A 23,918-nucleotide genomic window follows, 5' to 3' on the forward strand; every position below is an offset into this window, starting at 1 on the left:
TTTCTACAGTACGACTGGAAAATTTATCATGTAGGCTGGGTATTATTAGTAACTGTGCTATTCTATCTCCTGGTGAAATTACTGATATACCCTTTGGAGAACTGGCTATAATTTTTATTTCACCTTCATAATCGGGATCAGTTACCCCAGGACTTATCATAAGTCCTTTTAGAGTAGAAGAACTGTGTCCCAATAATAAGCCTACTGTTCCTTTGGGAAGAGGTCCTTTTACCCCTGTGGGAATGATTTGAACTCCCATCTCTGGAGTTAGTATTGTTCTGGCGGAGGCGCAGATGTCCAATCCTGCACTTCCTCTGATTTGTCTAGTGAGGGATCTAATGGACAATGTGTCCTGGGCACTACCCTGATGGGGTTGCTGGGTTCCTCCAGGGCCCTGGAGCATTGGGCCTCCCTGTCCATTTTTTGGCAATGGAGCCCGATGCCTTTCTCCATGATATCATGGATAGACACCTGGTCCTTGTTCGTTTTTTGATAACGGAGTACCCTCTATGGTGGTTTGAGAACGGCATTCATTAGTCCAATGTCTCTCTCTACGGAATCGTGGGCAAATACCCGGTATTCTACTCCTTTGATACCTAGTTTTGTTAAACCCTCCTCCTATGGGGCAATTCCTTTTAAAATTTCCTGTTTGTTCACAATTGTAGCATGTTTTTGGCCTGGCATCTAAAACCTGTTGTACTGCAGCTGCCAAGTCTTGCCTTTGTTCATTAATGTCTCTACATAATTTAATATATGTGTTTAAATCTTCATGTTTCCATGGTCTAATGACTTCTCTGCACCAACGATTCGCTTGCTCATAAGCCAGTTGTTTTATTAATGGCATTACTTGTTCTGTATTCCCCAAAACTCTGGTAGCTGTTTGAATAAGCCTATCTACAAATTCAGCGTAAGATTCATTAGCTCCTTATATTACCTTAGATAATTGACCTTGTAAACCTCCATGTCCTTGTAAAGTCTTCCATGCCCTAACCGCCTCTGCAGCAATTTGTGCGTATACGCCAGGATCATATGCAATTTGTTGCTGCTGATCCTCATAAGGTCCCTTTCCTAACAACATATCTAAATTTCTCTGAGGATAACCAGCTTCTGCATTTCGCCTAGCCGTCTCCTTGCAAAATTCCTCATTGGCAACCTTCCATAACAGGTATTGTCCTCCATTTAGCACAGCTTTACACATACTAGCCCAATCTGCTGGCGTCATGTTCAAGTTGGTAATGGATTCGACCATGCTTACAGTGAAGGGTGCTTGAGGACCATAGGTTGTTACAGCCTCTTTTAGCTGCTTCACTGTTTTGAAATCTAAAGCATGGTGAATTCGCTGCCCTCCTGCCTGCTCAAATACAGGGCATGTTAATATTTGAGGTCCTGACTCAGGATCCCATCTATCAACTACGGGGGTTGGGGGCCTCCCAGCATATGGAAGTGGCGCTGTTGGTTGGACACTTATGCCCTCTGGTGATAGAAAGGTGTTAGTAGCAGTCTCCTATTGTAACTTTTCCTCTGATGGCTTTTTCTGCTCTAAACTTTCCTCCTCTGTCTGACTAGCTCGAGAGACCTTCTCTTTTACTTGAATCTTTTCCTCTGTCTGACTAGCTCAAGAGACCTTCTCTTTTACTTGAATCAATATGTCTTCTCCTTCCTCTACCATTGTCTGAACTGAAGGCTTTGGACTAAGCAAACAAGATACAAATGTCCACAATGGCAACGTGCCAACTGGCAGAGTCCCTGGGCTTTTCTTTTCTATTCTTTTTAAATCTTCACCATGATGGTTCCATTGTGATATATTTAACAACTCCTCCTTAAAAAGCCATGGGCTACATTTTTGTATTGTATCAACGTATGCCCTGACTGTTTTTGATTTTACTGAGATGCCTCCTTCCTCTAACAATTTACTTAACACTCTTTCGGTTTGTTTTTACTAATTTCTGATCCCATATTTCTACTATAATACAACCCAACAAGATGACGCCAAACAAAACAGAAACAGAATGAAACAAAAGTGGAACAACAAAAAGTCATTATAATAGCCTTTCTATCCTCCTGAAATGTCCATCCGTCCTTTCTCCCTATCTGTTCCTCAGATGCAAATAGTTTTTCCTCAGATGTGAGCCGTTTTTCTTCCGTCTTACACATCTCCAGGGACAGGCAACTTAAAACAAAAGCGAAACAAAACAAAAGAAGAATCTTAAAATGGCTACCCATCCTCTCGCCCTGCCCTCAGGGGTGAGCAGTTTACCTTATCACTTACCCTCAGTTGTTCCCCATACGGGCAACCAAATGCCACAGTCTGGCTGGGCACAATTCACGAGCCACTTATCAAGCAGAAACAAACTTTATTTTTGGAACACACATGCCACACCACACGAGCTCTTCAGGAATTCCCTCAGAGCCCAACTGCCACCACCCGCTTCCCACAAGCCTCTCAACCCCCCTCTCCTCCTGCTCTTGAGGCCGATTGGCTGGGTCGCATGGGCGAAGCCAAAAAAAGTCCCCCAATGAGCAGCTCCATGTTCTGAAAGGGCGGAGAAACAGCCAAATGAGCATCACCGCAGAGGAGCCAATCAGCTGGCAGCTAGAAGATTGCTGGGGCCGCTGTGAGCCAATCATCAGCTGGCAGCTGGAAGTTTGCTGGGGCCGCTGTGAGCCAATCATCAGCTGGCAGCTGGAAGTTTGCTGGGGCCCCTTCGGCTGTGGCTCTCAACAGAAGGCAGCACTCTTTAACAGAGCTGGTTAAAAATGGCAAGCAGCTTCATAAGGCAGTAGGTAATCTCTGCAAGTACTCTAGTGGAGGCTGGATGATCATTATTTAAGATATCTGATGCTTTTATATCATGCTGTTATTGATGGGTTTCTGTTTAAATAAGATGGTAATCATTGATACCCACTAAAAATAGGGACAAAGTAAGGATAGTCATTATCACTGCCACTATTTAATGTCCTTGAGAGATGTAGCTGTACAGTAAACCAGATAATAAATTGGAAATTGAAGGGAATAAATACGAGAAAGGAAGAAACCAGACTGCTGTTACTTAACAAATATTTGTATGTTTAGAAAGTCCTAGAGAGGCAAGTGAAAAACTATTAGAAATAATTTTAGTTTGTCAAGAATCAATATAAAGGTAGGCCTGGTAGCGCATGCCTATTATCCCAGTACTTTAGGAAACTGAGGCAGGAGGATCACAAGTTCAAAGTCAGCCTCAACAACTTAGCGAGGACCTAAGCAACTTAGGGAGACCCTGTCTCAAAATAAAAATAAAACACTAGGGATATTGCTCAGTGGTTAAGCACGCTGGGTTCAATCCCTGGTACCAAAAAAAGAAGAAGAAAAAAAAAGGAACCAACACAAAAAATCAATAGCTTCCTTTTTAGTCAGCAATAACCAATTAGAAAATGTAATGAAAAAAGAACACATACATAATAGCCCAACAAAATCTATAAAATCCTGGAATAACATAATAAGAAATGTGCAAGTCTTATATGATTTTTAAATTATTCTAAAGGGCATTAAAAAAAGACTGAAATAAATAAAGATGTGATATTCCTGGATAGGAAACTTCAATATTGTAATATAAATTCTTCCCACTTAAATTTATATATCCAAAATGATTTCAATAAAAATCCATCATAATTTTTATAGAATCGACATGATTAAAGTTCATCTAGAAGAGAAACTGAACAAAAATATCCAAGAAAATGCTGTGAGCATAACATATCACAGAATGCTATGAGTATATAGGAATAGAAATACAATTTGTAAAGTAGAATAAACAGCCCAAAAATATAGGTATGTGAGAAAGATGGCAATTCAAGTCAAAAGGAAAGGATAGACCAATAATGGTTTTGGAGAAACTAGGTAGATTTGTAGGAAAAAAAAATAGTTAAATCTCTCCCTTATACCACATACTCTAAATTCCAAATGGAAAATCTAAATACTAAAAACAGCTTAAAGTATAAGAAGAAAATATTGGGAGATATTTTAATAAAATTCAGAGTAAGGGAGGCCTTCCTAAGCAAAACACAAAGCTCAGAAATCATAAAAGATTAACACATCCGATACTTATAAATTTTAATTTATGCATGGCAAAAAATACCATAAACATATATAAAAATTAAGTAGCAGATTGGGAGAAAATATTCATCACATAATTAAAAAGGTTTTAATATTCATCCTGTATAAATATTTCTTTCTTTTTTTTGTACTGGGGATTGAACTCGGGGGCATTCAACCACTGAGTCACATCCCCAGCCCTATTTTGTATTTTATTTAGAGACAGGGTCTCATTGAGTTGCTTGGTGCCTTGCTTTTGCTGAGGCTGGCTTTGAACTCGCGATCCTCCTGCCTCAGCTCTGGAGCTGCTGGGATTCCAGCTGTATAAATATTTCTACAAATACAAAAAAATGAATAGAAAAATAAGACTGTGAATAGGAAATTTAAGGATGAAATGTAAATAATGGCCAAAAAGCTTATGAAAAGATATTCTCTCAGGAAAATAATACTTATCTTTCGCCTCTTGGATTAGCAGAAATTTAAAATTTATTGATTATATTAGGGTGGGTTATATCAACGAAACAGCACGCATGTCTTTCTCTATAGAACATAGGCTGATGGGAATGGGGTTGATTTGTTTTTCACTCACTCCACTCAAAATAAGGCTGGAATAATAGTCTCTATCATCATCTTATTCTGGTTAGCCCTTTCAAGGTCAATTCAAATGCTCTCTTCTCTGGAGTTATCTTTTCTTCCACTGTTCCTCCACAGAATTATCATGCTGCTATTATATCAAGTCATTATTATATCATGCCTCTATCTAATCTGTCATGCCTCTGTTATGTATTAATATCTACCTTATATGATTATGTTAACTGATTAAAGATTGAAAGTTCTTAGTCTTTATTTTTTTCTTCTCTGCATTCTTGATATAGCATTCACAAAGGGGAGAAGTTTTTTAACACATTCATTAATTAACTCACTACCATATTGAGGATTCTCAGGATCAAAGAACAATGTCCCTATCCTGAAGGTATTCATGGGCATGTAAAGGAGAAAAAAACTATGAATGGACAATCACAGTTCAAAGATACTGTGAAGAGAGGAAGCTGGCATGAGACACATGTATGAACATCGGGGTAGGGGAATGATTTAACTCCATGGTTCTGTGTGAGGTCATAACCAATATTATACTCTGACTGTATTGAATTCCATCTAGTTCAGCCTCTCCATTCCTATCCCAAACCATTTCCCATTCCTGGCTTTGCTCATGCTGTCTTCATGCTTTCATTGCTCTTGATTTTTCTTCACTTGTCTGACTCAGCTATAAATGTATCTCATGTATATGTGATGCCGAGGATGGAACCCAATGCCCCACACAGGTGAGGCTAGCGCTCTGCCACTGAATCACAATCCCAGCCCCATCATCATGTATCATTTCACTAGGAAACTTTTCCTGCCCTCTTTCTTCCTCTCTCTCCCAGGCTAAGTTAAGTACTTCCTCAACACTTTCACTAAACTCAGTGCATAGCTTAGTCTTAGGACTTAACCATGTCATAATGAACTTATCTATGTTATGTGTCTTTTCAATAAGACTTAACTTGTGTAGGACAGGACCAAATCTTATTCATCTTTAGTCACCTTTCCTCCCCTTAATCACAATTTGGCATATAGTAGCTCCTTCATAAATGTTTGTTGAAAACCAGAAAGAAAGCAAAACAGTATGACCTATTCAAGGGATGGCAAATATCCCTACTCATTTGTTCAACATATATTTAATTTTCTATCATGTGCCAGACTTTGCTAGGAGCTAGGGAGAGTAGTAAGCAAGAGAGACACCAGCCCTGTCCTCAGGGAGCATTCAGTTGGGTTTCATGTGGTGGGAGTGCAGAGTATGAATGAGAGGGGGTGGGACATGCAAACTGGATCATCACTTAGGGCCAGGTCCTAAAGAGCCTTATGTGCCAGGCTAAGGAATAAAATCAGGCTCAGGAGGTGACAGGAAGGCTGCTGGGGCAGAATGAGTCAACAAGGCAAGTCAGTGTGACATGTTATCCTCCCTCTAGTGCCTTTTCCCAAGAGCTGGGCAGGGTCTCTCTTTTCTCTCCAGTGACAAGGGGCCACACTCACCTATGGGCGCAATAATCCCAATGACAGCAGCAGTAACTGTTGAGCCCATCTTGCTGCCTTCATTCCCATCTGCAAAATACAAACATTGGCAGAATAATGCTCCATTAGAGTGAGTCCAAGCCTTTACTGGCCTCAAGCAGTAAGAACTACCCAACTGCTTCTCATCCTCACTTTAAATGATGATTGGCTAATGCTTAATAGTACAGTATTCCTAAATGCTATCCAACTCCTGTGAGGCAAACAGGACAGAGGCGTATCTCCATTTCACAGAGGGAGAAATTATATCTTAACAGATAAGTGGCTGAGCTGGGACTTGAACTCAGAACTGGTGACTCAAGCCCCACACCCTTCAGATAGCATCACAGGCTGGGGAGTATGCAAGGCAGGGTGAGCACTTAGATTTTTATGTTGCTGAATGACTGGATCAATTGCATTTTTCAGCCACTGTTTATTGCATTGTCTATGGTACTGATGGTCTGTCTGTCCATCTGTAGTAATAGTGTATTTTTCTTAAGTAATTAATGGGGCATAATAATGTAATGGAATCAAGAGCCCAGGCTCCTGCGTCAGAATTTGGGGCTCATGTCCCATTTTACTACTCATTACTTGTGTGACCTTGAGCAAGTTTATATAAATATAAATACAGATATAGATTATATGTCTGTGTCTATCTATCTATCTATCTATCTATCTATCTATATATAAATGAAAATAAACACTATCATGTTATATTTCTTTATCTTTAAAAATGGAGATAACATTATTATTTTCCTCTTAGGGAAATTGTATTGATTAAATGAGATAATTCATATAAAATATTAGCACAGTGCCTGATACAGCCTTGCCTGGTTCAAAGAGGGCAATGCATGGGGTATGGATTGTTGTGAGACCTACATCTAAAAATACAGGCAAATACACATTCTAAACTGGAAAATACTTGGAAAATGTCCTGTATTTTCTAAAAAGTATGCTGTGTCATCCCTTCTCACTCTCACAAATATCTTCATTATAGTATATTTACAGTACTTTGTAGCTTAAAAGCGTTTTTCCTTTGGATCCTCTTAACAGCCCTATGAGGCATGAAGAGGAGCTGTTATCCACATTTGCTCCGAGTGAGGAGATGACTGTTCCCTGGCAATGGCCCATCCTTTCAGTGTATCTGTTTTTCTGATTCACCTCAAGTCAATCTCACTATTGAAGGGAGAAGAGGGCTTGCATTGCTTACAAAACTAACTGTGGAAGTGCTGCCGTCCTCTCACTCTGGGGCCACAGCAAACACTGAGAGTGAAATTAAACCTATTGCTTGACAAGGCCCATGGGGAGGTCAGAGGCTCTGTCCCTAGATGAGAGGAACTGGAATTGATGTGTTCCACTTGCCTCTCCAAACTTCAGGTGAGTTCTCAACTCTAAAAATTCAGCTTCTGCTGGCAAAACGGGCCTAATCAGAAAGGTGTCACCAGGCTGCTTGGTTTCTGGGCCATCCATGAATAGAAAAAAATGTTAAAACATAGTTTATCCTTTTAAATGAACTCCCCCTGGCAGGTAACTTAATTAAAAAGGTATTTGCTCATTAATGAGATAAAATAGTTCTAGCAGTGACAATTACTGTTCACAGTGATTTAATAAGTGGCGAACTTAATTATTTTCAGCCCAGGGTATGGGAACAGGAATGAGTAGACCATAGCTAAGGATGTTAACATTTGGGCAGCTCACTGAGGATGCTGGGAACTGAGATCAGAGCTTTCCAACCCTGAGGGACACCCTTCCTACACGTCAATAACTCATAAAGCGCAAATATACATCCAGGTAGCAGAGGCTATTTATGTGCTTCCATTTATACTGCCTCCTTTGTCTCTTTTGGCAAACTTGGGAAGCAGGCAGGAAGTGCGTTGTTATTATTTTCTCTTTGTAGGGAAAGAAAATGAGGCTGAGAGATAGGATATAGCTTCCCTACAGATCCCCTATAAGTTAGGGGCATCTACGACTCCTAAATCACAGTTGGCATTCTCTTTCCCTCTGCTTCTTCCTCAGAGATATGCAGCATTCAACTCTGGTCTGATCTCTCTTCCCACACATTCCCATCCTGCTTCCACAGGACCCTCCCATGTCATGAAAGAATACAGAGCTCATTTCCTTACAATGCTGGGAGTGGTTGCTGGTTGCAGGGCTTGGGGTAGATGGGCTGATGCTGGGAGCCCTGGGGACACTAACTGAGCTTGGGACGGGAGCTGCCAGGCTTGGTGTGTCTGTGCTGTGGTTCTGGTAGGTGGGGCTGTGGATGGTGGTCCCAGGTGCTCTTGTGGTGGCAGCTACTGTCCTCGTCGTTGTAGAGGCTAACGTCGTAGTTGAGGTAGATTGAGGTGCTGGAGGGAAAAGACCATGGAGGTCACTTGGACAGAGCATTTTGTTGCTTTAGTGCCTAAGTTATTGTCTTGATGAATTACACGTAGAAACTTATTCTCAGGGCTTAGTTCAAATGCCACTCTGGTGAGATCCTGCCTCATCCCTCTGAATAGGCCACGATCTTCTCTTGATTCAAAAGATGAGTCATTAAACCATGCTATAGAATTAAGTGTGGGAAAGACCACTGTAAAAGACTAGAGGGAAGGGAAATCATAAATCTAGAAGCATTTTACTGTGGTATTATAATATCATTAGGTTTAAATTCTTAATCCACTTTAAACAATGGAACCTGGAAATCATATATGGTACAGGAAACCTGTGCTCATATAAAAGGTCTTGGCTTTACACCAAAATTGGGAAATAAACATAATTTATGTTGTTCAAGTATTATATGATGATTAGTCCTAGTCACATCACAAAAGGGCTTCTAATGTAGTTCTAGGTAAGAAATAGGCAAACACATAACCATCCATTTAGTATATAAATAGTAACTAAAGCCATGGAGATAAAGGGTTCTTAACTTGAGGTTTTCAGGGAGTTCCAGAAACCACCTACAAATTGAATTTAAAATATTTTGTGGCCAAGTATGATGGCACATGCCTGTAATTCCAACTACTTGGAAGGCTGTGGCAGGAGGATCATAAGTTCAAGGCCAGCCTCATCAACTTAGTGAGACCCTATCTCAAAATAAAAATAAAATGTCTAAGAATGTAGCTCAGTGGTAGAGTTCTTGCTTAGCATGTGTGAGGCCTTGGGCTCAATACCAATACCACCACCACCACCACACACACACACACACACACACACACACAAAACACACACACACATACACATATACATACTCTAACAACTGAGTTTTATATTATTATTATTATTATTATTATTATTATTATTATTATTAATGTATATGTGCATTTTTTTCTTGGGAGAAGAGGAAACCTTGACAGGCCTCTGGGGACATGCACATTCAAGGAAGGTGGAAAAAAAGGAGTGTGCAAAGGCAACAAGTAGCCAAAAAAGATGGAGGAAAACTAGGAGCATACTATGTCCCAGAAGTCAAGGGGGAGATTTCTGCCAGAGGCCACCCCTCCTGGAAGCTCTGCTTACCTCGATAACACCTCTTCATGTCTGGGCCCAGCCACATCGTGTCAGGACAGGCACATGTGTACTTGGGAGAATGGCTGGAGATTTGAGGAGCAGGAAGGCACAGGTACTCACAGCCTCCATTAGGCTGGGCACTCAGCTCACAGGCATCTGCAGCTAATGGCAGAGAGAGAGAGAATTAGGGCACAAATAGGACATGCTGTCTTCCCACCTCCCGTTGATGAGGCTCCTCCCGCTTGGCTTACTCAAAAAGCTTTCCCTACTTATTTGCCCCCATCCAAGGTCTTGCACATGCTAGGTAAGCACTCTACCAACTGAGCTCCATCCCTAGCACCCCCTACAATTTTATTGAGCACATTCCAATTCTATACCTCGTGCTTTATTTCTATTCTCATTTGATTCTTACAATTCTGAGAGATGGGTGTTATGTTAGATTCCAAAAACTCATGACCCCACCCCCATACCCCATGACATATGCCACATCTCTTAAATTTCTAGATCTATAATCAGGCACCAATCCTATCTCCTTACCCTCCTTTGCTTCCCCATCTTCACCCTGACAGCCAACATTTCAGTTACAGTTAGAATTAGTATATCCTAGTAATAGGGAACAAGACAACCTAGAGGAATGATCCTGGATTCTATATCCAGCCAACAGCTGACTTACTGTACAGACCTATGACACATAAGTTTATACTACTGCAAAATGGGTACAAATAGCAAATAAGAAGTAATGTGTCATAGCAGAAGAAACTCTGGAATCAGACCTGAATTTAGATTTTAGTTCTACTACCTGCTAACATTAATTTATCTCTCTAAACCTCAGTTTCCTCAGCTGTTAAAGGAGAATAACAATATGTAACCTTTGTAGGATCAGAAAATATAAGAAATTTATATATTTATTTATACCCAGCCTTATTTCGCAAAAAGCTTGAGGCAAAATAAGACAAAATATGTGATGATAAAGCACTCTATCAACAAGAGACAGTTGTTATGCTGAACCGTGATATAAATGTGAACATGGTCTGTTTCATGGCAGGAGAGGACCAGGGGACCAAGGACCAGAGACAAGGGAAGGCTCACCTCTTGGCTGCTTCAGTTCATGGAAGATGACAATATCATGTGGATTGTTGAGGTTCTCAGCCAGGATGGAGATTTCTAGGCCATTGAGCCGATTTGCACTGAAAATGGCTTCGTTCTCCAGGTCTGTCCAGAATACCTTGTCCTGTAAAGGCACAGATATGGAGGGTAGGAGGCCTATAGTCTAAGCTTATGAACTCAGTCTGAGGGCTTGGACCCAAATTATAGTCATAAGAATTGCCCTGATATTTCCCCTGAGCTATCCTAGCCACAGATTCTCAGAGGACTGAGAATTAGCTTATGATCTATGATGTCAGCTCTCCTGGTTCCCTTCTCTCTTTGAGGATTACTTGGTGATTCTGTTCTTTGACCTGAAGGCCACAAACTAACTCACTAATGCTAAGCTGGGCCTGATTCCTGGGCCAGTAGAAACCCAAGGTTAGATCTCTATAGTTATTACTATCACTGGAGTCAGGGACCAAGACTGCAGAGGATACATGAGCTACTGAGGACTATCTGCTGCTGGCTTACAGCCTCTGATACAAATCTAATACACATAAGTCCATGTGGTTAGTCCATTCAAGCCTACATGTGCATCTGCAGGCAATCCACAGTTACTGTGGTATAATCATGCATCCTTATCCACAGATCCAGACTCACACCTAAATGTTCCCCTATACACATAAAGGCATACTTGTACCTAAATAAACTTGTCTAAATACTGGTGGACATATTTACATCAATAATATGATACAAGCACCAGTGCATACAGGAATGGATATTTTTACTCTGATGTACTATACATACACATGCACATACACATACTTTACACATAACACAAATATGCTGGAGCACACATATATGTGTCATATGTGTCCAAACACACCTGCCTTTTGAAGCAGGGGCTGAACTTAGAGGTGGAGCTTTGCCCACAATTCCAGAGCAATGCTGAGTGAAGCAGCTCCAAGAAAATATTATCAAAGCCCACCATAGACTACTGTCTCCTCATTTTTTGTTAGCAGAGTTAGTCTCACGGAAGAGACTGATGTGTAAGATCTTGGTAGATTCTGTCTTCCTTGTTCCCCAGGAGGAAAGATTGTTGGGGTCAGGGCAGAGAAGGGCCCTGACTCCTCACCTTCTGGGGAGCTTCTTGAGGACTGGGATAGTGTCTGATTTATTTTTATGACCCCAAGTTCTGGTAAAGGTCAATAGAAGTATGCTGAATTGCATGGCACCTCTCAGGCCATGTCCTACAGAAAATGACTCTAAGGAAACATATTCATTCCATCTTCCCTTCCTCCCTTTTTTGGGTGCTGGATGCTGAAGTTGGAAGCATCCATATCTAGCAGTCACCTATAAGAAGTGCTCTGAGAGAGGCTTCTAGGAAGAGAGCACAGGAAAGACTACCAGGCCCTTGTATTCAGGCAGCTATCAATCTGTGTACAAACATGTCAGCTGGCTTCCCTGTTCCTTTGTTTCCATTTCAAATAGGGAGGCATCCTATTTGAACAGCCTTCTCTAGGCTTCAGCTTCTTGGCAGGGTCATGCCTCCCTTCACAGGGCTCACCTCAAACACAGCTATCCCAAAGGGGTGGCTTAGGAAGTCAGGAGAGAAAATCAGCATCTTTCTGTTGCTTCCGCTGAAGTCAATGCTGGACAGCTGGTGCAGCTTGGAGTCCACCCAGTACAATCGCTGGTTCAGTAGATCTTGGGGAGGAAGAAGGGGAGGAGGGATCAGGGTTAAGACATTTGTACCTCCCCACTGCCTACATTCCCAGGCCTCAGACTGCACCCAGCCTAGGGCAACAACCATCAGGGAATGAAGCCACTGGCACCATGAGGAGGACCTAGAAACAAGAGCCATGGAGTTCCAGACAGTCATCAGGATCAAGCACTAAAATAGGGCTCACCTAGGGTGATTCCGTTGGGCCATTCAATATTGTCTGATACCAGTGTTTGCCGGTCCACACCATTGAGCCCAGACTTCTCAATCTTGGCCTGGAACCCCCAGTCAGACCAATACATGAACCTGAAATACAAAAGAACTCAAATTGGCTTCTTGTTAGGGATATGATTGGGGTGGGCTGATTCATTAAGGCTCAATGACCCACGGACTAGTTAAGGATTATACATTGTAGGAACTAGGAATACCTCTGAAATCCTTTGGAATCATCAAATATAGAATTAGCAGACACTTTAGCCTTCATCTAAGAACCTTGAGAAGCTTAGACTCCCTGATTCTACACAGTCTCAGCTGAATAGTCTATGAGCCCATCTTTCCCATTTCTTGAAGCTCTAATCAGAGCCTTAGCGTGTCAGTGTGGGAAGGGTTCTGCAAACTTTCTCTTTCTTGGTTCAGAAAGGAGAAAGTGGATGACCTTCTCAATTGGGTAGCCCTCCCTGCTTCTGAATCCTCAGGCCAACTAGGATTGGTAGCAGCTGACCATTGTAATTCCAAGATAGTGCATTAGACCTCACTCCTTTGTAAATAGATCCATTATTAAACTCTATTCCAATATCTTACTTTGAGTATGCCGTGCATTTCCTGCTAGGATCCTGACAGAGCCATAATGGAATAGGGCAAGTTTAGGGACAGGATGTAGCAGGTGCTGCACCAGGTCTCATGAGAACATGCAGTGAACAGGACTGAGGTGAGGGTTAATGAGGCCGCAGAGGGGCCGGGGTTGTGGTTCAGTGGTAGAGCGCTTGCCTAGCATGCATAAAGCACTGGGTTCAATCCCCAGGACCACATAAAAAATGCTAAATAAAGGTATTGTGTCCATCTACAACTAAAAAAAGTTAAAAAAAAAAAAAAATGAGGCCGCAGAGTGTCTTCCCAGAGTACCGTGCTGGGAGCACCTGACTCATGCTCAGTAAATGGCAGCTATTACTTCCCAAGGCCTCACAAACATGCTCATGTGGTCTGACTTGAAGAAGAGTATTTTCTCATTTGTTTAACAACTAAAGAAACAGCACAGGAAGAAGCTAGCAAGGCTTCACATGATACTTCTATTTAAAAGGTCCTATTCTGTTCAGTTCCTAACTTGTAAAACAGATATGGGCAGAGCAAGGCAGCCTAGTTGATGAGGAGTTCAGAGACTAGGCAGCTGAGGTGGGAATGGAGGTGGGTAGCCAAGAACAGAGCAGACCTAGTGACTTGGTCCTCAAATCTTGCTAGCTGTCCTGCAGACATGTTTCATTTAACTACTGAGGCCAATGGAGGAAGTTATACAGAGACAGATTTGGGATTATGAGGAAAAAACTGACTTTCCAGTGGGCAGAACTGACCCACAATAAAATAGGTCCTATGGGAAGTAATGATCTCCTGCCCCCAGAAGTGTGTGAGCAGCTGCCAGATGTCCATCGGCAGCAGGCTGAGGAAAGGCCTCTGCCCAGGAGCTTCTACCAGGCCATCTCCAGAACCCTGCTGTGCTCTGAGACATGCTAATTCTATAATGCAGTGGAGTGGGGAGTTGGGGGAGAACCCTGGCAAACAATGTCCAAAGAACCCCTGGTCTGGGATTAATAGGATAAAGGCTGTGCATGGACTTTCTTCCCCATGGCCTGTGTCTGAGCCACCCAGAATCTTCTAGGCAGCTCTTGTGACAGATATGTGAGGACTGAGCATCTACAGTCGTGGAATGGGAAGTTTAAGTGGGGACACTCACCCTCGCAAAGGGTCGACAGCAATGGCCCGGGGTTCACTGAGGTCACGGCTGAAGAGAGTGCATCTGCGGCCACCATCAATTGTGGCCACTGAGATGGTCTTATTGCCTGAGTCTGTCCAATAGATGTGCTTGTGGACCCAGTCCACTGCCAGGCCTTCTGGAGAGTGTAGCTGCTCATCAATGAGGACCTCCTGCTCTGCTGGGTCACTGGCCTTGTCCATGTAGGCACTTAGGAGAAACCAGAGCTGGTATGAGCAGATATTCCACTCATGGGCCCATCTGGAGCTGCCTGTGCACCCTTTTTCTTCCCTTAGGATCATGACAGTGATTTTAGAAGAATTTGGCTAATTTACATTCAAAATGTTCCCTGAGCCACCAGAATAGTTATAAAGGCATGAATCAGCACAGTCTCTAGTCTGGTGAGCTCAATTTAGTGGGGGACTGAAGCTTGTGGCTAGGTACAATGACCATGCCCTCTCTCTGGTTCCACAGTGTCTACTGCCATCCATAATCCTGTCTGTCCAATCCCCAACAATTCTGGCTGTTCTTGGATGTCCTATGGACACCCTGAATTCAACATGTCCAAACCTGTTCATCCTCATTTCCAATCCTTTAGTCAAACAGACTGTCTAAACCCAACCCCAGATCCTCCTCCAATTATTCTCAGCTTAAAGAGCAGCATCAAAACCCCCAAGCCAGACACCTGAGACTCCCCAATTTAATTTTGACTCTTTCTCCTTTAGCCCCACATCCAGTCTCTTCATCAAATCCTCCTCTTCCAGTCGCAAATGTTGCTCATGCCCTGCTATAGCTTTATTTCTACATGTATGGATGTGAACACAAGTATGTCTGTGTGCTGGGGGGAGGTAGGAATCTAGTAGTCAGAGAAGAGCACTTGGGATACTTGCTTCCACCCATCCATCTACTCATCTATCCCATCATTCTTGCAACAGTGATTCAGGGTCAACCTAGTGTCTAGTCATCAACAGTCTTGCCAAGTGGATCTCAGAACAAAAAAGACATGACTTCCTAAGGAGGCTTGGACACATACAGGGAGAAAACTAGAGCATCTGATACCTAGAATAAACCACTTTGAGTATGCAAGGGCCTCCTGAGTACTGTCCACTGCTGTGGTCACAGTCAGAGTGCTGGGGGTACTGCCATCCAGGAAGATTTCTCAGTTCCCAGATTGGGTAGAGGTTTCCTCTGTACTTTCCCTGCTTGATGGCCATAATGGATGTCACTGTATATGGGATTCTCCAGGCAGGAACCAGGTCTGAGTCATATTTGAGTCTCTGGAGTCTGACACACAGGTATGTGAGCTGCTGTGAAAGTCTTCAACAGAGCCAAGGATTTCTTTTTGCCCTAGTTAAATAGCTCCTGCCTTGAACTTCTCACTAGAGGTCAGACAAAGTCCAGGCTCATGGGCTCAAGACTGCTCTCCCACCAGCGCTCCCAACCTAAGTGCCCCAGGGGGTGAATGAAATTCTGGTGCTGCCACAGTCACTGTGATCCTGTTTCTATTCCCAAACGCAACTCTCCTGAGAAACTCTAGAGGCAGAGGCTACCCTTCCCCTCCTCCTCTGTCAGCTGTTCTTTACCCTATCCCCTCCAAGCCTGGAGGGTGCATGAGACATGCCACTCACCTATAGATCTTGCGGTAGGAGAGGTCACACCAGTAGATGCGATTGGTTGCAACTTCCACATCTAGTGCCACAACATTCTTGAGCATGGGGATGAGTCGAGAGTAGTCCCGCTTCACCAGGTCTATCTTCCGCACCTCATGCCGGTTGGTAAAGATTAGGGACGGGCTCTTGCCAGCTGCCATGCAGGGAAGTGAGAGAGGCTCAATGTAAGAGACAGGAAGGGAATCTGGAGAATAAGTCTCTGTCACTAGTTTGCTGGGTAATGGCTCATTTTCTTGTAAAATAGGGGTGATAATCCCTACTCCACAAGTTTAGAGGAGTTTTTTCTTTTCATTAAATATAACCCCCCCCCCAAAATCTTTTACAACTCCCCATTTCCTCCTTCGGCCTGCACCGAGGCCTTCTGAAGTATCCAGACTCATCAACCATCCCCCAACACTCCTTGATTCCAGCTACAGACTGACTGTCATAACCTAGCCAGGGCAGGGCTGTGCTGCCTTGGACCTGTGCTCACATCCTCCTTTCCACCTAAAATGCATTTCTTCCCAGCAACTTTCACCCCTCTTTGCCTGAGACCCCATTGCCATAGTTCAAGAAGGGGCCATCTAATTAAGGAAGTGCCTTAGAAGTACGGCTCAGAGTGGAGGACAGAAAGCAGATCCTTAGGGAGGCTGCTGTGAGTTTTTCATGTTGTGAGTCTTTAGTTTATACAAAGTGTGTCTGGGGACATGACAAGAGATGAAGCTGCAGAGACTGACAAGCCACACGACAAAGGGTCCTGTGAGCTGGGTGAAGTTTGCTTTATCAGTGGCAGAGTGGGACATGTGTGATATCTAATACACATTATATACATGCAGCGGACATAATACACAACTGCCCATGTATACACAAAACCCATTTTTAGAGTTAGGGTTAGATTTTAGGAAGATCATCACTGAACTAGACATTCTGGCTACTCCAAATGGACAGACTTTCCCGGCTACTCTTGAGCACCAACCCTGTCTGAGCGGCAGCTCCAAGAAATACCTGTCCCTGGAGCTGCCTGTGTCTTCTCCTTCTCATGTTTTCCAGTTGACACTTTTGCCAGCCACCTGGTCACTGAAACTGTGCATCTGAGCCAGGCTAATGTGTTCCCTGGGGGCAGGGTGGGACCAGCACAAAGCATGTAAGGTCTGGGGCTGGGTGTATGACCTGTGTATAGTGATGAAGACTTTTACAAAGAGGGTCAGGGAAAGAGGGAGGCTATGATACAAATAAAGAGCCCATAAAATAGGGCTTTAAGTACAGGAAGGGGCAAGGAGGAAAGCTAGGCTCTAAGACCAGCTCTGCCACTGACAAACTGATTTTCCTCCCCAACTTGACCTCTCTGAAATTAGCAGCTGGGTTAAAGGGCATCTCAAGTTGTTTTTAATGAAGAATTATGACAGTAAGAGAGACGGTGTGTTTATGACTCGCATTTCTATGTAAATGTACTTTAGATATCCCTACGTATATACATTGAATTTTATATATACATGAATAGTTGTTTATTGTCCCTACTATAGATAATGTGTCACATGTCCTATGTGGAGGTTAAAAACAGACTATGTGGTACACATGATGCGGGTGTTACATAGTGTATAGTGTAGGTGTATATTTTTTGGATTTATGGGCTACATATTAAGCATCGTGGCTGTTGTGTTGCTTTAATCTCTATGTTATATGATGTATTTAAATGTATGAACTCCAGACTAATTCTTCCAACTGTCTACTCATAGCCCTACTTGGACATTTAAATGGTTTCTTATACTCATCAAGTCCAAAACAGGCTAACATTCCTCCAAAACTGATTCTCTCACCATCTTTCCCAAGTCCAAAAATAGCGATCCTATTTTTTTAGTTGCCTGGCCCAAAACTTTGGAGTCATCTTTCACTCCTTTTTCTCTCACTTCCCACATTCAATTTATAAGCAAATCCTGTTGGCTGGCCTTCAAAATATAACCACAGTCTGTTCACTTCTCAATATTCCCCCTGCAACCACCCTGTCCCAAGCCACATCACCCCTCTCTCTTTACTGAGATAACCTCTCCAGCGGTTTCCATTTCTTTGCTTGCCCTCTGCAGTCTATTCTCCACACTGCAGCCAGACAGTCTGAATGGCACACTGCATTCTTCCTCTACTCAAGACCATTCTGTCAGGAAATGCAGTCAGCCCCTAATAATAGTCTAGAAGGCTTTTGGGGATCTGCCCTGAGTCACCTCACTGACTTATCTCTTTCTAGTTTCCTCAATTGAACTACCCCACCTTCCTCACTCTTCCTTCAACATGTCAGGCATGTTCCTGCCTTAGGGCTTTTGCATTTTTGATTCCTTCAGCCTGAAATGTATTTTTGCAGGTAAGAGGTAGCTCACTCCTTCACTTCCCTTAGGTCTTTATTCAAATGTCACCTTCTTAATGAGGGCTGCCCTGATCATTCTGTTTAAAACTAAAACCCACTACCCTCTAGACTTCCCCATCCCCATTTCCTATTTTACACTTCTCTTTAGCCCCTATCACCATCTGCTAGACTATATTGTATCCTGATTTCTTGTCTGTCTTACCCATTAGAATGTAAGTATACAAGGGGAGATGAGGATTTGTGTACTGTTGAATCCCCAGTTCAATATAAAGAATTGAATAAGGTGAATTAATTCAGTTGGCTAAATGATCAATGTGTAGGACTACACATGTCAAGGTTTTTGTGTGGACTACACGTCATGGTTTTTGTGTGGGCTGCTCATGCTCTGCATGTGGTCCCAGGGTGCCTATATATTGTGTTGTGCAAGTATAGTCTCTGGGGGCCATATTGGGAGCTATTTGTAGTGTCCATATGGGTTACTGTATAGTATACTGTGTATGTGGATCTATTTCTACACTTTGAGCACAGTATGTGCAACCTGCCTTCTATATGTGGGTGCATGTGACTATAACCACTCTCACATATGTGAAGGCTTGCTGTTTCATGTAGCCCCATAGAACAGTGGATAGCCTTGGGGTGTCCATACCCACAGCCTTGCAGTTCTTGGTCAATGTGTCCATCTCATAGCCAGGGTGACACTCGCACTTAAAGTATCCCTTGTAATTCACACAGATCTGGCTGCAGGCATCTGGGTCCTCACACTCGTCAATGTCTGTGGGGAGGAGCAGAGGTCAGAACTGGTAGGAGGATCTGCCTCTCCTTGGGCAGATAGGAGGAGATCTCACCGCCACAGGTCTTCTGGTCCAGAAGCTGGAAGCCCGCTGGACAGGTACACTCAAAGCCAATCTTGAGGTCAGTGCAGATGTGGGAACAGCCTCCATTGTTTTGCAGACACTCGTTCAGCCCTAGGGAGGGATGCAGGCTCCTGAGAGTCCAAGAGCCCAGAAGGGATGGGAGCAAGGCAGGGGTGGGGGGCAGAGCCTCAGTGCAGCAGAACTCCCACAGAGCCAAGACAGCTGGAGACCTCGCTGAGCCTCAGCCCTCATTAACCAGGAGAGAACAGATTCAGAGAGAGCAGGTCCTTGGCCTTCCAGGCCAGGGGTCTGTCCACCTCCAGGCTGAAGGCAGTAGGCTTTCTCTGGTGGTCTGAGGTCTTTACTTTCACAGTCATGTTTCCTATGATCCCTCTTTCCTCACCACCTCCAAGATGAAGGGGCCTGCATGTGTAACATCCAACTTTGGGATACCAAGAGTGCCTTCTGAAATGCCCCCGCTCACACATCTCCAGCTTAGGGAGCCCACTTCCCTCCTGGGGAATAGCAATGCTCCTTATTAAGTTCTTCCTCATAGGATATGCCTCCTCCAGCTTGGCCCCCACTCCTAGTTCTGCTATATGGGCTTGGCCAGGGTGCAGGGGCTCCCTCAGAACTTCCTTAAAGTGCTTATTTCTGGCTCCCTGCCATTTAGTTGCCGTTCTCTGGACATACTCCATCTGTTCACGTCCCTCTCTGGGTAGGGGACAGAATCAGGAGTCTGAACAACATCCTTGCCCCTTACCAGGCTTGAGGCTATCTAAGACTCCTAGGTCAGGTCTTTTCCTACACGGACCTGTGGCTGAGTCAGTTCTCTCCTATATGAACCAATACAATGGACTTTTTTCCAACTCCTCCACTCTCAGCACCTGTCCCTGTTCCTCCACCTAGTCAAAGGCCTGGTCCCAATATTACCAACTGCTTCAAGGGATGAAGGGATGCCAGGAGGTCATCTGGGTCTGCTTTCCCCATCCTCCACTCCCTCACCAACTTCTGGAAGGTCCTAGGGGAGGTCAGGGAGTCCAGGACCAAGGCTCACCAAGTTCTCACAGCATCTTCTGAGCTTTAGAATCACAGAAGGTTAATTCTATAAGCCAAGGAAAGGTGCCACACCACCCCCTTTGCCCACCAGGCTCATGCACTGCCACTTCAGCCAAGTCAAGCAGAGCTGAGCTGAGCCAGCCATGGCCATGCATACAGCTGGTCTGAGCTGCCCACCCCAGGCCATGCACAGCTGTGGGGTCCCCCACCTCCAGCCTGAGCCATGCTTAAGGAATGTCCCCTTTACCCCTGGGCCTCCTCCTGTTTCCCTGGAATGTTGGTGCAACTGAAAGAACAAGACCATAGCAACCCCATGACTCATGGATCCAGGGGTGGCTCAGCCAGGTTCAGCCCTGGGAAGCCTCAGACTCCTGAGGATGGACTGAGCCATGGTAGCTTTGGAGTAGTTGGGGCAGGGGTGGGGTCACCTTCAGGACTCATTCTATCACCCCAAATCTTTCCTGACCTTTCTGGTACCATATTATTCCCTGAGCACCATCCATTCATTTCTTTCATTCACCTGCTACCTCATTCATGCATCCTCTCGCTTCCTTCCTCTCCTTTCACAGGTAGAGGCATCTCTATGATTCTATTTACTGAGCATTTGACGGAGAGGCATGTAGGCTGGCTCTGAAAGGGGAAAGCTCACAGTGACTCTGGCTTCTAATGAAAGAAACAGAGTTCTCCAGGACTGATCTGGGTTGGGGGAAGAAAATGGATAGCAGTCTGGATCCAAGTGTCACTGTCAACCCTTCCTTAGAAGGCCTGTTCCTCCCTAATTCTGCTAGCCTGGAGGTGATTCTACTGGGGAGTGGGAGAGGAAGGAAGGGGGTAGAATGGTCCAGAGGCCTGAGTAGCATTTGAAGCTTCCATGGGAGGAAGCAGTGATGTCACTTTCCCCAGCACGTGCACACACTTGCATGCACACATCTGCATGCACACACCTGCATGCACACACACACCAGCTTATGTACAGTGGCACACACAGACTCCATCAACACAGTCACACAGAAATCAGTACACACACAGAGATGTGTGAATGTAATTTTCCTGCCTTACTGAGATAAGACATGGATACAGACACTGGCCTCTCACCAGCCAGCAGAGACAGGAAGAACACGCACAGATACACACACATGCATACATACTTCTCTTTGGCGTGCCATGCAAAAGATGAGAAGAATTTAGCAGGTTAGTAGTCCCTGGCTACTGAAGATCTGGGTGTGGGGGGGAGATAGGCTCAGTTGCTCCTGCTTCCCTGTTCCCCTTTCCACAGGCTCCTTCTTCGGGGCCTTTTCTTGGCAAGGCCTGTGGGCGGTGGGTGGGAGGGTGATAATATCTCCCACAGATGAAGTCACTCAGCTACTCTTCCTTTTGCATTGTTTTTGTTTTACATTGTCTTGTTTTTTTTAATCTTCAAAAGGAGAGTAAAGACCCTGTTCCTGGGGAGCTCCAGAGAATGAAGTTCCTCTCAGTGCCCAAGAGAGGAGGTACTGGAAACAGTCTGCCAGGAGGAAGGACAGGGAGGGGCTGACCTAGACTGTCCTCTCAGAGACTTTTCTGTCCAAGTCTCCTTAGGGCCTTGACCTGGGATCAGCAGAGAAATGATGCCTGCACCTCTCTGGGACCACACTGGCTTCCTGGCATGTCCTCTGGGATGCTAGCCCACCTTCAATGCAGAGCTTCTGTTCTCTCTAGACTGGAACCCATCCTGTGGCTCCCATCCTGTAGCTCCAGCCATCAGGACAGCCACCTCATTCCAGTTCTAGCTCTAATCCAGCCCACAAATCTGGTCTCTGCTGCCTGGCCTGGCCTGAGCAGTGGCCCTAGAATGTGCCTCAATTGACTGCCTGGCTGCTATTCTCCATGTCTCCCCTATAGAATCCCCTTCAGGGGCCAGAAGCCTGGAGTCCAGGGCCTTAGCTAGATCAGCAGGGCAGGAACACCGAGGAAGAAAGTTGCAGAGCACACACTCAAGAGTCTGAACACGAAAAGAATAAGGAGAAGAGGTGAAGTTTGTGAGAAACAACATACTTTTGGGGCATCTGGGCTGGAAAGGAAAGGCCTTTAGAACTTTGTAGAGATGTAGAACAAGAGGCTCCAAGGGCAAAGAACCTCATATAAGACGACAAGACAGCACACATGTCCAGAGAGAGGGTCAGAGCACAGGAGCATGTGAGGGCCTTGAAGTCGGACACCAGGATGGGGCATGGCAGGAGGGTTAGTCCAGCCGTTGGATGTAGACAGGTACCATACCACACTCTTTCAGAAGCTCATCCGACCAGTCCCGGCAGTCCCTCTGAGCATCACACACTTTCCCGCTGTCCACGCACTCGCCACTCTTACACTGAAATTTGTAGGGACCCTCACAGGTTGACTCTGTTGGGCCAGACAAGAGAGTGGACAGTGTCTGTGAGACCTTGAGCAGGTAGACCAGGGCTGGATTGGGCCAGGAACCACAGAAGATAAGCAGAGTTCCAGCCCCAGCCCCCACCAGTCTAGAGGGTAGCTCAGGACAAAGAGCCAAATTCGGGGCCTGTGGAAGCATGGCTCACAGACAGGAACGATCAGAGATACATGCTTTGGCTAGCTGAGGAGAGCCATGGGGGTCTGTGTTCTGAGCTGGCAGCTCTATACATAACAGCTCTATAGAGACATCAGAGGCTGGACTGACCATCTCCTGAGGGGGGACCTTTGCTCCATGGACTCCGAATAGGAAAGGCTACTTAACTGCCCAATCTGTTATGCATTCCCCTGGATGACTAGTGAGTTAAGATCTCTGCAGGTGACAACCAGAAGAGTCCTCTCAAAATCAAGGGGGCTCCCTGAGGAGCAGGATTCAGTGTCTGTTCAATATACTAGTGAGGAAAGTCACTTGGAAGCTTAGTTGCAGGGGGTTGGGGGACAGGGGGACTTCCTTAAGAGCCCTTTCATCTCTCCTTAGGTTGCTTTTTGCAAAGTTCTTTTAAAAAAATCCAGTTCTGGTGCCATTAGGACTTCATAGGAGGGGAATCATATAATTTAGGGGCAATGATGCTCTGGGGAGAAATACATGCCAGGGACCAAGGGGGGGATCTTTTCCAACTCTGCTTTTTCCAGATCTGGGAGAGCTCAGGGCTTCTTCTCAGGGAGGATGCTGCCCCATTGCCTGTGTGAACGCACCCTGTAAGCAGCCAGCTTCATCACTCCCATCTGGACAGTCTTGTTCCTGGTTGCAGCGTTTGATTGCAAGGACACAAGTCCCATCCCCACACTGGAACTCGTCCCCACGGCAGGTCCCCAGCACTGCTGGAAGAGGGAAAGAGGAGATGTTCGGGGTCAGTGTGGTTCTAGGTCAACTCTCCCCACAAACCCCACACCATATCTACCCCTGGCAAGAACAAAACCAGTGGCTAAGCTTAGGAGTCCTCAAAGGACACCTGGCCAAGGCATCTCCAGTGTACAGATGGGGATACTGAAGCTCAGAGAGGGGGAAGGCTTTGCTCAGGGTAACAGCACTCTGGCTGGCAGAACCACAAGTAAAATTCAGGTCACCTGTCAGTGATCACCTAGGGGCACTCCTCCAGAACAGACATTTGGCCTTCCATT

The 23,918-nt window shown here is 44.7% G+C and overlaps 1 protein-coding gene across 23 annotated transcripts in view; it reads right to left on the reverse strand.

Moving 5' to 3' along the window:
* Positions 1-23,918, reverse strand: part of Lrp8 (LDL receptor related protein 8) — a 78,126-nt gene that overhangs the window by 6,322 nt on the left and 47,886 nt on the right. For 5 of the 23 annotated variants that reach the window (XM_058581480.1, XM_058581476.1, XM_058581472.1 and 2 more), the window contains 13 exons: positions 23,493-23,618; positions 22,587-22,709; positions 20,578-20,616; positions 19,263-19,382; positions 19,064-19,189; positions 16,041-16,215; positions 14,395-14,622; positions 12,637-12,755; positions 12,294-12,433; positions 10,730-10,871; positions 9,650-9,802; positions 8,278-8,502; positions 6,140-6,208 (listed from right to left, as the gene is read on the reverse strand). In XM_058581480.1, coding sequence (XP_058437463.1) covers positions 6,140-6,208; positions 8,278-8,502; positions 9,650-9,802; positions 10,730-10,871; positions 12,294-12,433; positions 12,637-12,755; positions 14,395-14,622; positions 16,041-16,215; positions 19,064-19,189; positions 19,263-19,382; positions 20,578-20,616; positions 22,587-22,709; positions 23,493-23,618 — 1,785 coding nt within the window. Of the gene's footprint in view, positions 1-2,756; positions 4,404-6,139; positions 6,209-8,277; positions 8,503-9,649; positions 9,803-10,729; positions 10,872-12,293; positions 12,434-12,636; positions 12,756-14,394; positions 14,623-16,040; positions 16,216-19,063; positions 19,190-19,262; positions 19,383-20,577; positions 20,617-22,586; positions 22,710-23,492; positions 23,619-23,918 lie in introns of those variants that run through there. The other 18 variants (XM_058581483.1, XM_046451089.2, XM_046451085.2 and 15 more) reach the window with 8 other exon arrangements.

The sequence above is a fragment of the Marmota monax genome, unplaced genomic scaffold, assembly GCF_021218885.2.
Source record: "Marmota monax isolate L192 unplaced genomic scaffold, Marmota_monax_Labrador192_F-V1.1 WCK01_AAM20220418_F8-fsc00023, whole genome shotgun sequence".
NCBI lineage: Eukaryota > Metazoa > Chordata > Mammalia > Rodentia > Sciuridae > Marmota > Marmota monax.